Source organism: Ursus americanus, chromosome 24 (assembly GCF_024610735.1).
Source record: "Ursus americanus isolate L20-20 chromosome 24, mUrsAme1.1.p, whole genome shotgun sequence".
Lineage (NCBI taxonomy): Eukaryota > Metazoa > Chordata > Mammalia > Carnivora > Ursidae > Ursus > Ursus americanus.
In genome coordinates, this window is record NC_142150.1 from 46822964 (window position 1) to 46838427 (window position 15464).

The window sequence follows — 15464 nt, forward strand, 5'->3', positions numbered from 1 at the left end:
ATTCTCAAGCCCTTCCCTCCGCTCTGCCTCCCAGATGGGACCTTGGAGTGTATGGGCCTTGAATGCCCAAGGTCAGATGCTGCCGTGGGTCCCCTAGCTTCTCGGCGGTGCCACCCGTTGGCTACGGCCAGGGCGGTTCCCCAGCAATGCTCCCCTTCAGCCAGGTTCCAGCTGGGTGGGAAGTGGGGGCTCTGCTAACCCCCTTCGGTTCCAGAACATTCTGCCATCTCTCCACTGATGACACCCCTCCCCCATTTCCGCATTTCACTTTCCTTTCCAACGCCTTCTGCCCAACCTGTGGCTGACCAGCCTTAATCACACACTACTCTGTCACTCCCTGTGGCCCCCTCCACCCTGACGACACATCATATGCACTCACGGCAGATGTCCGGGGTCCGCCAGGACACGCACACGCCCACGTCGTGGCAGGCCTGGGCGTAGGCGGCCACGGCCGTGCAGAAACACTCACAGTCGCCCCCCGAGTCACAGGCGCACGCGTCGCCCACACAGGCCGCGTAGTACTTGGCGGGCTCCACCTGGGGGGAGAAGGAGGCTTCAGATTTGGGGTCTGGAGCTCCTGGGGGTCAGGCCTGAGATGTGACCTGACCTGGGCTGGTTTCCCCCAGAGCTCAGGGACAGCAGATGCGCGGTCCCCCACGGCTGACCACAGGCTGGTCTAAAGGGTGGAAGGTGACGCCAGCCCCCCAACTTCTGTCCCTTCCTCCCCAGGCGCCCCGGGGTACAGCCACGTACGTGGGCGTGGCAGGCGGCAAAGGTGGCGCTGTTGATGATGCTGCACTGTTTCTGGGCCCAGGACTTGCGGTACGGGTTGGCGGTGCAGGGGTCCCTGGGGGCCGGGGCGTCGGGGCAGGACGGGGAGAACTTCCAGCTGTTGCCGAACTCCAGGGCACTGCCCACCACGGACCGGCTCCGCGTGGTGAAGTCATTGCCCGCGTTGTCGTCAAAGTTCCCGCACAGCCCGCAGACCCGGCCCTGCAGACGGGGGACGGCGGCACCGGGGGCTCAGGGCACAGCGCCCAGCCCGGCCTGGCGGGGGGGCTCAGGGCATGTGCAGGAGGGGCCAGAGTCCCCGCCCTGCCTCTGTGACCCCACTCGCTCCTCTGGGGCCCCACATCCCCACGACATCCCCAGGAGGAGGGGGGTCCTGAGTGCACAGGATGGCTCTCCGCCTTCACCGTGTGCGGCCCCACTCAGCACACGGGGTCACGGTGGCATCCATCCTGAAGGAAAGGGGGTGCAAGAGAGGCAGCACGGCCCATGGTGTCCCCTAAAGAGCAGCTCAGGTCCTGGCCCAGGACCCGTGAGCGTGGCCTCATGTGGACATAGGACCACTGCACATGGGGATCCAGTTAGGATGAGGATGTCCTGGGTGAGGGTGGGCTGATGACACAGGGCCTGTGACCACGGGGACGCGTGGGACAAAAACACGTGGGGACAGTAACGTGAGGGTGCAGGCAGAGGCTGGAGGATGGCCTGGGGCCCCGGAAGCTGGAGGAAGCAGGAGGGACCCTCCCGCAGAGCCTCCAGAGGGAGTGGGCCCTGGGACAGCTGGACGGGACTTCCAGTGTCCAGAAGCGCGAGAAGGAGCCACGAGTTTGTGACAGCGTCCCGACAGCTGCAAGACACTGCATGCACAGTGAAGGGCCCCCCACCTGCCGTCTCCTTCGAGGCACAGCAGCTGAATCCCCGCTCTGTCCATCTGCCTGCCCCACCCCACACCGGTCCCAGACAGCTCTCGGTCTGGGGCAAGGGCGGGCCATCCCGGGGGGCAGGGGTACCCACCTTGAACTCAGGGCTGAGTTTGAGGAAGATGCTGGTCTTCCTGTCCCACAGCAGTACCAGGCCAGCCTCAGTGTCCACCACCAGGTAGATGCCCATCTGGCGGATGGAGTAGGGGGCCTCCTGCCCGGCACCCTTCTCGATCACCTCCACACCACCATCACTCAGCCTCAGCTCGTAGCTCTGCACGGGAAGGGGTCACTCAGGCCTGTCCCCGCTCGCCTTCCCTGGCATCCGTCCAAGGAGGGGCCCCCGGCCCCACCCGGCCCCCTGCTCACCCCCAGGAACAGCTTGATGGCCTTGGAGCAGGTGACGCCCGTGGTCCCGCAGGGGACGTTCTCGGTGACGACGCGGAAGGTCCCGTTGGCAGTGCCGTTCCCGCCACAGTGGTCCTGGGGAGAGGCGGAGGCTGTTCCTGCGGCCAGGGGCTGGGGTACCCAGAGCCGCACCGCAGGACCGCGGGACAGCCGGGGAGCCGCCGGGACCGTGTACCTGAAGCAGGGTGTAGGCGCAGTCCCCACTGAAGCTGAAGCGCCTGCCGTCGAAGGTGAGGTAGTGGCCGTCCCCGTACACGGCGCAGGTGGCCAGGCAGGCCTCGTCTGTGCACTGCCACATCCTGTTCTTACAGGTGCTGGGGCGGGGGGGCACCGGTCAGTCCGGGCTGGCGCAGGGAGTCGGGGGTGGGGACCGCGGGCAGGCCTGGAGGGCTGGGGCCACACCCCCGCGTACCAGGTGTTGCAGCCCACCCGGACGGTCTGGCCGGGCAGGTAGCTGGCCTCGTTGTGCACACAGGGGCAGTCTGCTGCGGCAATGCAGCGGCCCTCACCGTCGGCCACCAGCCCGTCAGGACACACGCAGCCAGGCTCACACTGGGAGCTGTACTGTGGGGTGCAGGAGACATGGCTCAGTGGGCCAGGGGTCGACAACGGAGGTGTCCCACCCCCAACAGCCTGTGGCGGTCTTCCTGGGACCAGCCCCAGAGGGCCCTTGGCAGGTGGGGTCCCCGGGGGTGTGGGGGGCACTCACGCAGTCCATGTCCAGGGTGAAGCAGCTCTTCTGGCAGCCGGCCCCAGCGGTCCCCGGCGTGGCATTGCGACAGTCCAGGTAGACCATGGGCGGGGTGCAGACTGGGGAGGCAGGCACCATTCAGGGCCCCCCGCCACCACCCGCCGGGCTGGCTCTGAGAGACGCAGCTGCACACCGTGTGTCCCAGCAGCCAAGTCTGTGCCACCCGCCTGGGGCACGGCCAGCGGGGTGCGTGTGTGAGCGCGTGTGTGCACGCGTGTGTCCACAGGGTGCATGAGAGCCCCTCCCTCGCTGTGGACTCACCTGGGGTGGGAACCTGGCCTCCGATGCAGGTCAGCGTGCCTTGGGTGCAGGTGCTGGGACGAGAGGGTGGTCAGAGGGTCCCCCATGCTGGCCGCCCTCCCCACCAGGCCCATGCGGCCAGGGCTCTTACCAGATGACTCCACGCTCATGCAGTGACTCCCCGTTGGGGACCACGGAGCCCCCGTAGTAGCAGGGACAGCTGGTGGCCGGCACACACTTGCCCGCATCGTCCATGAAGGTGCCACGGGGGCAGGTGCAGCCGTCCACGGGGACAAAGCTGATGCCACAGGTGACGTCCTCGTGACTCCGGGCCCGGCAGGTGGGCTGGCAGGTGCTGATGTGGTAGCGGTAGGTCAGCGACTTGGGGCAGGTGGTCATGGACTTCGCTGCAGGATGCCGGGCAGGGGACATCCGTCAGGACAGAGCGGCAGCCATCACCCGCACCCCGCCCCCACCTCCCCCTGCCCCAGCTACAGGGTCCCAGGCCAGGCTGGTCCCGGCGCTCCAGGCCTCCGAGCCCCGCACGGGGATGGGGGCCCTGGAGCAGGTGTTCTGATGGGGGGACACTCACTGCACACGCCGTCCCTCCAGCCACAGAGCAGCACCCCCTTGGAGGCACAGGCGTGCACGTAGGAGGACAGGGCCGCGCACAGGCAGTCCTCGCTCTTCTCACAGTTACACGTGTCGAACATGCAGTTCTGGGGATGGAGCCGTCGTCACACGCACGCGGTGAGCATCCCCCACGCTGCTGCCCCCGCCTCCTCTAGGACCCTTCCTCGAGCCCACGCCAGTGTCCCCCATGCCCCCCGCAGACCCTTGGCACCAAGCCCCCTCCAGGTGGGTGCTGGAAGGACCACGGCCCCTCCTCCCTGGGACCCAACAGGTGCCCGCCCATGAGGTCCGGCCCAGACCCCAGAGCATCTCGGCCACCACCAATTTCTCATGTGGACTCCAGGGCCCGGTGGGCCACGAGCCCTCAGGGGTTGTCAGCCCCGTGCCTGGTTACGGGGATGGAGGCCCAGATAAACTCCAGACCTCGGGACCACGTCGGACCCTTGTGGAGCCCCTCTCCCCACACGGAGGGCAGCGCGTGGCCAGAGGGGAGAGGCCAGGGGGCGGGCATTACCGAGTAGTAGGTGCCAGGGTTCACGGCAGCGTGGCACCGGGCGAAGGGGCCGTGGGGGTCCGTCAGCCGGGAGCACCAGTGCTGAGCATACTTCTCTGTGGACAGAGGAGCAAGTGTGGTCGGCATGCCGGACGGTCGTCCCCTGCTGCGGCCGGCAGTCACCACCCCCACAGCACCCTGCTTCTCTTCTTCCAGAAGTTCCACGGCCGTAACGGGAAACGCGTTGGCAAGTTTGCCCGTTTACCTCCTAAATCCCTCCTCCAGGCCCAGAGTGGATTCTGCAGCCCGGGGTCACGGGCACCCGGGTGGGCCGCAGCAATCCACGTACCGTTCTCGACGCTGAGGGAGCAGGGGTCCTCGAAGCTGTTCTTAACGTTGGGGCAGGCGGCCTGGGTCTTCCAGGTGTTGGCGAAGGCGGCGGCCGTGCCCTCCACCACGCCGCTGAGGGTCCGGAAGTCGTCGGCCTGGTTCTGGTTGAAGTTCCCGCACAGGCCTGGGGCAGGAGGGCAGCATGAGACCCCGCGAGCCCTGGCCACTCAGGGCGGGCTCTGGCTCCCAGGGCAGGCAGCGCCTCTTACCGCAGGTCCGCCCACGGAGCTCGGGCCCCAGCCTCACAAACACCTGCATGAGTGGCGCCAGCTGGATACTCAGCTGCAGGCCCAGGTTGGTCTGGGCGATGATGAAAAAGGTCGAGGGTCTGAAGAGCGTGACGTTGGCTGTGGACACAGGGGACAAGGCCTCAGTGGGCTGTGAAGGGCGGGACCCTCCAGCGGGGGGGGGGGGGAGGGTCAGGCCCAACGCCCTCACCTGCGGAGACAGGCATCTGGGTGAAGATCTGGTTCACAAACACCTCTCCACTGGCCTTGACCGTGATGACCTGGGAGTAGCAGGGAGCGGGGTCAGGTGACTTGTGCCTGCAGGACCCCTGGCCCTGGCGGCCACAGGCTCCCACGAGGAGGGGCTGATGACCCAAGTTCTGCCCCAGGCTCAGCTTCTTATCTGCGTTTCCCTCAAGGACCAAGCATTCTCTCAGGTAAAAACCCGAGTGATTTCATGAAAAAATAAAATTAAAAAAGCAAAAATAAATAAAAAATAAAATACAATAGAGGGAAGTTGCCTTCAATGAAGCCGAGCTACCAGGAGTGCCCTGGTCCCTCCTTCCGGGGCTGGTGGGGCAGGCGTGGAGGCCCCGGTGCCCCTCCCCCCAGCAGTTCCATCTGGGGACTGTCACTCAGAGACCCATGGGGTGGGAGGGTCCTCAGGCTGCGCCCCAGCCCCTCGCTCCCCCACACCAGGATCAAGGGCAGACGTCACTTGCCATGAAGGACACAGACTCCCCCAACCCACATCTGCACTCACCATGTGCCCCCCCCCTCCGCCGACCCCCGGGTCTGCGCTCACCGTGTGCCCCCCGCCCAGGCTCAGCGTCAGGCTCCTCAGGCACGTCTCGCTGTCCGTCAGGCCGCACCTGCGCAGCTCTGCCAGCACGGTGAAGGCGCTGCCGTTACAGGGCTGCAGACACGGGTAGTCACGCTCTGCCCAGAGGCGCCAGCCCACCTCCCTGCCTCCCCGCCCACCCTAGAAGTCCTGTGGGGTGGCGCCAGGAGCTGGGGGTGGCAGATGCAGCGGCTGCCTGCAGCCCAGGCGGGGGTGGGCTGGCCCCAGACCCGCGGCCGAAGCCACTCTGCCGGAGCGAGGACCCTGGGGCCCGTACCTTGGCCAGCACGTAGCTGCAGTCCCCGTGCACGGTGTACTGCCTTTCGTCGAACGTGGAGAAGTGGGCACCCCCCAGCACCGAGCAGGTGCCTGGGCACGGCAGCTCCCGGCAGCTCCACTGGCCTCTGGAGCAGGTGCTGAACCAGGAGAGACCATGTGTGTGCAGCCCCTGGGAGCACCCAGCCCCCCCCCCCACTGGCAGGTGGACACGGGTCTTGCCCAGACCCGCCTGCATCACCGCATAGACCGGACCTATCGGTGTCTGCGTGGTGAGCCCCTGGCCCGTACCCGGGGCCCCGGGTGAGAGATGCCAGCCAGCACTTGGGCCATGGCCTCCCGAGGGCCATCCCAGGACATGCCCGGGGGTCCAGGAGGGCAGGGGCCTGGGGTCCTACCAGTTGGTGCAGTCCGTGGCGTAGCCGGCTCCGGGAGCGTAGGTGGCCCCATTGTGCACACAGGCGCACTGGGATGCCGGGATGCAGCCGGTCTGGCCGATGTCATCGAGCACCGTCCCTGCAGAGGCAGGCAGGCCATCGGGCAGGTGCCAGGCTGTGTCCACCTCCTGAGCAGGTGGAGGGGACCGGCCCTCTGCCCCAGGTCGCCCTGCCCCCCAGGGGCTCCTCAGACCCCGGGGCCCAGAACACGTCTGTGTGATGCTCGGCAGGGGGGGGGGCTGCTCTCACCCTCAGGACAGAAGCAGCCAGCCACGCAGTGGTCCTCGCAGAGCTGGGAGTGCTCCGGGTTGGAGCAGGTGTCGGTGCAGGGCGAGCCGCACTCGTGATACTGCATGTTGAGGGGGCAGGTCTGGGCTGCAGGGCAGAGGACGGAGCCCGTGTCACATTCTGCCCCCACCTCTGGGCCCAGGCAGGGCAGCATGAGGGGGGCACTCACGGCAGAGGTGGGGGCCCCTCCAGTCCAAGGGCAGCCCCCCGGCGTGGGTGCACTGGCGGGAGTACTCGGCGAGCGTGGGGCAGATGCAGCTGGTGCGGTCGGCGTGCTCACAGAGGCAGAGGTCTTGCCGGCAGGCCTGCACATAGCTGCTGGCGTCCACCAGAGCGCGGCAGCCCGAGAACAGCCAGCTGCTCAGGACCTCCTCGCAGATGCCCTGGGGGCGGAGCCGGGGGCCACGCTGAGGGCAGACTCCAGACCCTCCCCCGGACTCCTGGCCCCCACCCGCCTCGGCCCCCGCAGGAGCAGGACCCGCCCCCCAGTGCCCATTCACACCAGGGCTTACAGTGCCGGGCGAGCAGTCCCTCGGGGGCACAGGGACAGGGTCCTGACACTGCTCTGTGGGGCCGTCCATCTTCTGCAGATTCCCAAACTCGATGGGGGTCAGCTTGACACCTGCGGGTAGTGCAACGCCAGGCTCTTTAAGTTCCCGGGGCCCCGTGCCTTCCCCCAAGGTGTCTCCCCCCCCACACACACCTCTTCTCCCATCCACACTGCTGGGTTAAGGGATGTCTGAGGATTAACTGGGGGATCACCAAGTCATTCGGGGTTGCAGGCAGAGGGCTGAGGCCTGGTAACTGGGGCTCTCCAAGCCCAGGGCAGCACACAGTCCAGGGGGCTGGAGCGTGACCTTGACCTGCCCCGGCCCTCAGAGCCCAGCCAAGCCCACACGGGGCCGCCGGATGCTTGGGCAGGCACATTCCCCGTGGCTGCAAGCCCCTTATGGGTGAGCCTCATGTGGGCTTCATGGGCCTGGCGAGAGGGACCTGGGAGTCGGGGACTCTGGTTGGTGTGGGTCACATGAAATACCACTTCCCGGAAGCAGGAGGCCCAAGAAACCGTGAGAGGTCTGCTCGGAGGCGGTGCCGAGGGCACGGGGAGGCACATGTGTGGGTGTGCTGGCATTGTGCACGTGTGGGCACGTGCGTGCAGCTCTGCGTGTGCGTGTGCACGGGCACACAAGCTGGGGACATGTCTGTGCACGTGTGGGCACGTGCGTGCAGCTCTGCGAGAGCGTGTGCACGGGCACACAAGCTGGGGACATCTGACCGGGATTCTGGAACACAGCCTCCGGGGGAGCACTGGGGAAGGAGCCCGGCTACCGTGGGGCAGCCGCAGGGAGGGGCTCACCGTGGGAGAGGAACTCGTTGAACACAGGCTGACCACTGAAGTCTCCGCAGAGCCCACAGGTCTGGTTGCTATACTTGGGGTCCAGCTCCAGCTGGAATAAGAGCGCACGTCAGACACCTGGCCCCACGGGGACGTCTCAGGACGGGGAGGACAGACGAGGCAGGGACATTCCCAAGGAGGGGCTGGGGGCTCCTCACAGAGGCGACGCGGGCCGTGGACCCCTGCCCCCCACGCCTTCAGGGTCTCCATGGGGGGGAGGTAGGTCCCTCTGGGCCCCCCCCCACTGGCCCTGTGCGGCGGGGTCTGGCCATCCCATCCCTCTCGGGGGAGGCTGTGGGGCTGGCGGTGCCCCCACCCCGGCCCCAGGCCCCGGCCTCACCAGCACACTGTCGTCTTGGTCCCACATGAAGACCAGGCCCAGCCGGGCCACCACCTTCAGATAGCTGCTGCTGAACTCGATGAGGACCCCGAACTGGCTAAAGGGCAGCTGAACTCTGTGGAGAGAGGGCTGGGCTGAGGCCGAGGGCACGCAGGGACGGGGCAACGGCGGTCTGGCCCTTGACCAGGGAGGGCCCCTGTGGGCACGTATGTACCCAGAGCACTGTGCCCATGGACAGAGCCACAGGAGGACAGGACAGGAGACCCCGGAGCTCCGGTCTCACAGAGGAACTAGGAAGGGAGCCACTTCCCCAGGCAGGAAAAGAGCCCCGGGCCTCTGGGGGCACACGCAGGGGGCCCAGCACAGGGACCCGGGGAGAGCCCGGGTGGGCCCCACACTCAGGGACGACCCCACGCCCCCCCACAACCACCCAGACTCACAGGTGGCCGTTGACCAGGATGGAGTCCTTGGTCAGCTGGATGACCATGCCATCGAGCTTCATGGTGACTCTGATGACCGTGGTGGTGTTGGACTCCCGGCCGCGGCGGAGCTGGACGTTGAAGTCCTCGTAGGCGGCGCCGCAGTGCGCGGAGAAGACGTAGTTGCACAGGCCCGGGAAGCGGAAGACGTCCCCGTCGAAGGTCTTGTAGTGGAAGTCGCCCCAGGTGCTGCACACGCGCCCGTTGTGTGCGGGGTTCCGGGCTGCGGGCCAAGGCGGTCCTGAGGGTGCCGTCCTGCGCCCCGAGCCCAGGACATGGCTGCCTGGGGGCCGGGCGGCTGGGGAGGAGCTGCCTGCACCCAGGCCCTCCTGGGAACGCGGACCCTCTTCCAGTCCTTAGTCAGCATCTCCCTGGGGAGCGGGACCCCTTCCAGCCGCCCCCCAGCCCGGCCTCGCAGACCCTCGCTCACCTCGAACCACCGGGGCCGTCCTCAGAGGGGGCACGAAGGTCATCCTGTGGAGTGGGCGGCCTGTGGGAACGGGGGCACGGCGTCACGCCGCCTGCACGCATGGCTGCGACTGGAGTCGGGCCTCTCTGCCCCCCTGGCCACGCCCATTGGCACCATGCCCATTGGTGCCACGCCCAGCTTGGAGCTGGACGTCGGGTCCACAGGGGCAGCCAAGGCTCCTGCAGGCTGGCGGCCTTCCCTCCCGGCCATCCCGAGGGGCTGTGAGCTCTCCGGCCCAGAACTCTGCCCAGAACTCTTCCCTGGTGCCCAGAGTCTCAGAAGTGCCCGAGTCAACTCCAGGCGCCCAGGACTCCTTGAGTGCTGTGGCCGGGCACGGAGAGCCTGCCTCTTTGCCCAGTTCAGAGGAATGACCCTCTCCCGGGGCTGCACGCCCAGCATGGTGGCACAGGAGTACCCGAAGAGGCCACCCCGCCAGCCCCTGCCACAGGCCAGGGGGACCCATACGTGGCTAGGGGATCAGGACTATGGGGAGAGACGCGGCTGTGAGTTCGGGCCTCCAGCCTGCCGTCCTGTCAGAAGCTGCTTCAGGGATGGACACAAGCAGCCTTGGGGGATCGAGCTGCCAGGTGATTGACCGGGGCTGTGTGTGGGGGGGTGTCCTCCAGCCCCCAAGTTCTAGCCCCAAGGGAGGGGGGCAGAGCAGCCCTGACAGGTGGAGGTCAACTCACCACCAAGCTCCTGGGGGACGGGAAGGTCTGGAGACTTGTGGCCACGTTCCACAGAGCCGTCCTGGGCCTGGCCTATCAGAAGAAGAGAGGACACTGGCCTGAGCCAGGCAGACAGGGCACAGAGAGGTGGACGGGCAGATGGAGGGGCCTGGAACAGGGGGAGGGTTCTCTCTGCGCGGGGCTGGGAATTCAGGGAGGGTCTCTGTCCACGCTGCCCATGTCAGGCCCACGACCCTCTATGAATATTCCCTCAGCTTGGCCCCATGAGCACTTGGGGGTCCCCTGGCCCTGGTGTGGCATGTCCCAGAGCCCTTCGTTCACTCACTATTCCTTCATTCACACTGAGAATCTCTCTGCTTGGGACATGGGGGCATGGGGCAGCCTGTGGAGGGACCAGACGGTAGGAGCTATGGGTCGGCTGAGCATGTCAGGAGACAACCAGAGCCCTGAGGGAGAATTTGGGACAGACTGGGGGATACGGAGCCGAGTGAGGTGGGGCTGCCTGGCCCAGCCCCTGACCCTGCAGGGACAGTCTACACTCATCCCTGACGCAGGTGCCCCGGGAGCACCCAGCAGGGGCTGGCCCCGCACATGGCGGCGGGAGGCCGGGGACTGCAGGGTGCAGGCGTGCAGGGTGCCATGGTGTGGTCCCCATGGTGCTAAGGGCCTCAGGAACGTTGCCCCTCACCCCGGGCAGCTCCTCTTGGAGCACGCTGTCACCGACACCTGTCCGGGGCCCAGGTGTCCCCTGGCTCTGAGGCCGAGAGGTGCAGACCTGGGTGGGAGGGGGCCTCAGAGGGTCCGTGAACCTCTCCCCAGCCTCCTCACAGCATGGACCTCACGATCACACCTGCCCCCCAAGGCCGAGGCCCCCTGGAAACCCCTCTCAAGGCCCAGATGGGGAAAACGAGCCGGTGAACTGGGGGCGTCGCAGGGACAGGTGGGCAGCCCTGCCAGGCTAGCCCAGGGCCCCGAGCACCTGCTCAGAGCAGGCCTGGCAGGGGGCAGAGGCAGCGAGCAGCAGGAAGACACACATGGATGGACATGCCGGCCAGAGGCTGGCCTGCTGGCTGGGAAGGCAGGCAGGATGCTCAGAGACGCTGGGTTCCTGCTTCCCTCGAGCAGCCCAACCTCAGGGGCCCCTGCTCCCACATGGACCCCTGCAGCCCCGAGAGCTCTTCCCAACCCCACAAGCTGACAACTGCAGGGTGGTGAGGGTCAGGCCCGGGAGCCGCTCACAGACACACTCAGCTTCCCCGGAGCCAGGGCAAGGCCTCGGAGCTGCCCGCCGCTCCCCCAGCCACAGAGCCACCCCAGGATGTGGGGGAGCCGCAGGGATGCCAGGTCAGAGCCGGGGCCAGGCTGGGAAAGCTGCTCTTCGGGAGCCTTACCTGCGTGCTGGGCACTGGCCAGGGTGAGGGCCAGGGCCCAGAGAGGGGCCAGCTTCCAGCCGACACCCATCCTACAGAGGGAGGGAAGTCCCCAGGGGCAGCGTCTGAGGAAGGACCTGCGTGGGCACCAGCCTTTTGTAGCCCCAGAGCTGGCTCCAGCCCCAGCGGCTTCACGTGGGTGGGCGGGGCGGGCCTGCCGCTCCCCTCACCCAGGTAAACAGTGGGCACTCGCTTGGGGCTGGCCAGCAGCCGGGGACAGGCAGAGATGGGTGTAGCTGCCAGGCGGGGCCTGGTTTCCTGAGGGCTCCCCAAGCCCTGGCCTGGAGGGATTCTTCTGCCGCACCCCTCGCACCTACAGTTTCCCTGGGCGTGCTTCTCTGGAGCTGGACCCCACGGACTTCCTGGGCCTGATGGGATAGCCAGGACCTCACCCTCTCAAGAGGGTCTCAGGGGGCAGCGCCCCCAGGGATAGGACCCTGCCCCACGGCGCAGCCCCCAGCTTGGCACCGCCTTGGACCCCGGCTGGGCTTCCGGTTCCTGGCTCCAGGCAGGCCGTGGGCAGCCCCGGGCCAGCTTGAGTCACACGTGGCCTCGTGGCCACGAGGGGTGGAAGTGGCCACGCCCACCGGGCCGAGAAGCTGCCGCCTGGCTTACCCTAGAAATCATCCCGACAGGTGGGCCGAGACGGCCCTGTAGTACAACGGACACCCCGCCCCACACCATGGGTGTGTGGGCGTCGGGTCCTTTTGGGGTGCTGTGTACCAGGGCTGACCTCTCCCCCACAAGGTGTTCACACACCCCACAGACCAGCAGCTCCACTGCCTATGAGCGGCCCGACCCGGTGGTCGCCACTGGGGAGGGTGGCGGCAAAGGCAGTGGGAGCACCTGGCCTGGGCCATTCTGAGCATCTCTTACCTGCACGGGGTGGGCAGGGGTGTCTGTCCCAGTGCCTTATGGTCACCTGGTTTTGGGGTCTCTGAGTCATCCCCTCCCCATGCCCCGACTTGGCCCTGGCACCTGTGAGGGAGCACGGCGTGCGCTGGGGGGGCGTGGGGATCATGTGGGATCGTGTGGGAGCAGGAACGGAAGCCTGATGGGGGTGAGTGAGTGCAGCCCCCAGCAGGCTGCTGCTTCGCCGTTCTGACCACCCCCCCCCAGCTCCCCAGCTTGGCCTTGGAGCTGGACACCAGGTCCCCTGTGGCTGAGCAGGGCAGCGGGGTCCCCAGGGACGCAGGGTGGTCGAGTCTGGCTCCAAAGGCCTGTGAGGCTGTGGTGGTCAGGATGGTGAATGGTGGGAAACTGGGGCCGTGGGCAAGGCCTCGAGGGTCTGTGAGTGGGGGCCGGGACCCTGGCTGAGGGAGTGTGAAGGACAGACGTTCCCCCCCTAAGGGCAGATAGGCACAGGTCCAGCAGTGTCCATGCTGCCGGCCCTGGACTCACGCCCGAGTTCACATGGGACCCATCGCTCCTCTGAGTCAGCAGCCGTGCCCTCCGGGGGACACGTCCTGCATGTACAAGGCTGGGCCACCCGGCCGGCTGCGGGCACTGCTGGCCACCCAGTGCTGGCCGCCCAGGCGCCTCCAGGCCACAGCAGGTCGGGCCCCAGGTTAACTTCCCTTCCCAGGCTCATCCCCCTCCATCTCCCGTTAGATGCTGCCTGGGGCCGCTGCCCGCGTCCACGACAGCCTGGCTGCCCCGGGCTCCCTCCTGGGGCCCAACCTGAACCACAGGACCCGGGATACCAGGCACTTTCCTGTCCTCTGAAAACCCAACCCAGGCAGGACACCCTGGGAGGCCCCAGACCGGGTGCCAGCTCACGTCTCAGCTGAGGGACCCCTGGGGAGGGCACTGGAGTCAGGGCAGGTGTGGGACTGGCCACCTAGCTTCAAACATCAGGGTCCTTCTTCCCTGTGACCTTGTGCCCCTGGAGCTGGTTGAGGGCAAGCATGCGCCCTTCTGAGTATCCGTGCTTGGCCATCGTGTCCCCAACATCGTCCACTCGGTGGCCATGCACTGAGCCAAAGCCAAGACTACAGAGGGGCTGTGGAAGGGTGAGGGGTTGGGGGTCCCCTGGAGCAGCCAGGCAGTGACTCTGCCCTCCTGCCCCTTCTTGGAAGACTTCACATTCAGCGAGTGGTGGAGTGGGGACAGGGCGAGGCTGGGGCTAGCTGTGGCCTGTCTGAGCCTCCATTTCCTCATCTGAGGACAGGGTCCATGGCAGTCTTTGCAGGCAGTGGGTCACACGAGAAGGGGACCCGCAGCACGGGTGCCATGCACAGGGGCAGGGGGCACACGTGGGGACAGGCCTGGCCCAGGGCAGTGGCCCCAGAAGCCTTTGCTCCCCCAGGGTCCCTGGGGGGCCACACGGCCAGGGCCTGGGCCACCGCCCACCCCCCACCCCGAGGTCTGATAAAGTGATGGGGCGGGAGTCCAGTGAGACGGGATGGGGTCCGGCCCTCACAGGATCTGGCTGGCCTTGCCGTGCAGAAGGGAGGAACGGCGCGCAGGCCTTGGCCACAACCCAGAGTGGGGCTCTTGCTGTCACTGCTATCACTGCACCACTCAGATTTGGGGCAGAAAGCGGCCATTGGACGTCCCTCTTTGTCACGGGTGACTGGACCGGGGCTGACCCAGGTGAGGACAAAGCCCACCAGCCCAGGATCCAGCCTGAGCAGGGCCCCACTGGGAGCAAGGGCCCGCAGGTGGGGTGAGAGCCAGTGCTCCCCTCCGGGGGGTGAGGGTGAAGGTGGGGCCAGGCTCTGGGCCCCCGGGGGCACCGTGTTCCGTGCAGCTCCGATGCAAGCAGCCCCAGCCCCTCGGTGTGTCCTGGCCTGAGACAGGGCCCCTCGCCCGCTCCTCTGAAGCCCGTCGCTGTAGGAAGCGTCACCGTCCTGGGGCTTCGGGTTCCCAGCCCTGGCCTGACCCTCACCCCAACCAGCCCACCCAGCTGTTCTTGGCCAAGGTGACCAGGGAGGGGGACACTGGTTTCCATGCCGCCTGCCCCCCATTGGATATCCTACCCTGGGCACAGCCAAGGCCCCGAAGCAGGTGACCCACAGAGCTCCTGGGGTCACTTGGCACTGGCCAGCGGGACCTAGGCGGCTGCTCCCCAACTGCCCTTCTTCTCATGACGCTGCAGGAGGGGGTCTGTCCGGGGGAGGCCGGGCTAAGGCGGGGACAGGAGGCAGCCTCGCGGCTCTTCTCAAGTGGGGTTCCATGGGGCTGCTGTTCTCTCTCTGGGATGAGGTCAGCGAGGATTTTCCTGCCAGCCTCTTGCCCTCCAGGGCCTGCAGTGGGGACACACCCCAATTCCCGCCTCCCACCCGGGGTGCCTCCCACCCAGCAGTCGGCACCCGCACCCCACACTCCAGGCCCCCAACCCCTCCCCCAGAGAAGGTCGCACCCAGACCGCCCTGCGTCTCGCAGCCTCCGCCCTCCACAGACGTGAGCACCGCTGCCCCCAGGCCCCTCCCGGGGGCCCCGAGGCCCGGCCAGCCGCTCCAACGCACTGACAGCCAGCACTGGCCAGAGCGCCTGACGCAGCAGGCACGCTTCTCGGGGCCTTCGCCGTTTCATTCAGTCCTTAAAAACCCAGACCTCGCAGTGGGAGGCAGTGTGCTTACCCCCTCTTGGAGGACGACTCGGATGGCAGGCGCCTGGGGGGCTGGGGCTCCAGACTCGAGGAGACGGTGGAATCCCACCCGCCATGTGGCCCGGGGCCCATGTATCACCCTCCCTGCGCCTCAGGTCCCTCCTTCTCCGGGAAACAGTGACCACAGGGCCAGCGGCTCGGACACACGAACCAGCGAGGCGTCCCCTGAGCTTCATCTGGTCCCCAGAAGTGCCCGCACTGCCCTCATGGGATCCACCCCCCCCTTGCCCCCCGAGACGTGGGCTGGGTCTGGCCTTGCAGAGCTCCTGCTTCCTCATCCCTGAAAACGCCTGATGACTCCACACTGTGTCATTTCTTGGACTTTTTGCACATTTAATGAGTGTGGGATCGTGGC

General features: G+C 67.1%; 1 protein-coding gene across 1 annotated transcript in view; it reads right to left on the reverse strand.

The window, feature by feature from the left end:
* The window catches only part of MUC5AC (mucin 5AC, oligomeric mucus/gel-forming), a 34498-nt gene extending 22971 nt beyond the window's left edge, over positions 1-11527 (reverse strand). The window contains 26 exon segments of the mRNA XM_087855151.1: positions 380-536; positions 754-993; positions 1804-1983; positions 2079-2192; positions 2293-2431; positions 2530-2681; positions 2827-2927; positions 3130-3182; positions 3260-3515; positions 3701-3827; positions 4256-4350; positions 4584-4748; positions 4834-4971; positions 5063-5132; positions 5657-5767; positions 5970-6108; positions 6367-6484; positions 6655-6780; positions 6863-7076; positions 7206-7315; positions 8051-8141; positions 8430-8544; positions 8870-9131; positions 9339-9398; positions 10067-10138; positions 11458-11527. Coding sequence (XP_087711277.1) covers positions 380-536; positions 754-993; positions 1804-1983; positions 2079-2192; positions 2293-2431; positions 2530-2681; positions 2827-2927; positions 3130-3182; positions 3260-3515; positions 3701-3827; positions 4256-4350; positions 4584-4748; positions 4834-4971; positions 5063-5132; positions 5657-5767; positions 5970-6108; positions 6367-6484; positions 6655-6780; positions 6863-7076; positions 7206-7315; positions 8051-8141; positions 8430-8544; positions 8870-9131; positions 9339-9398; positions 10067-10138; positions 11458-11527 — 3475 coding nt within the window.
* Positions 11528-15464: the final 3937 nt, after the last annotated feature.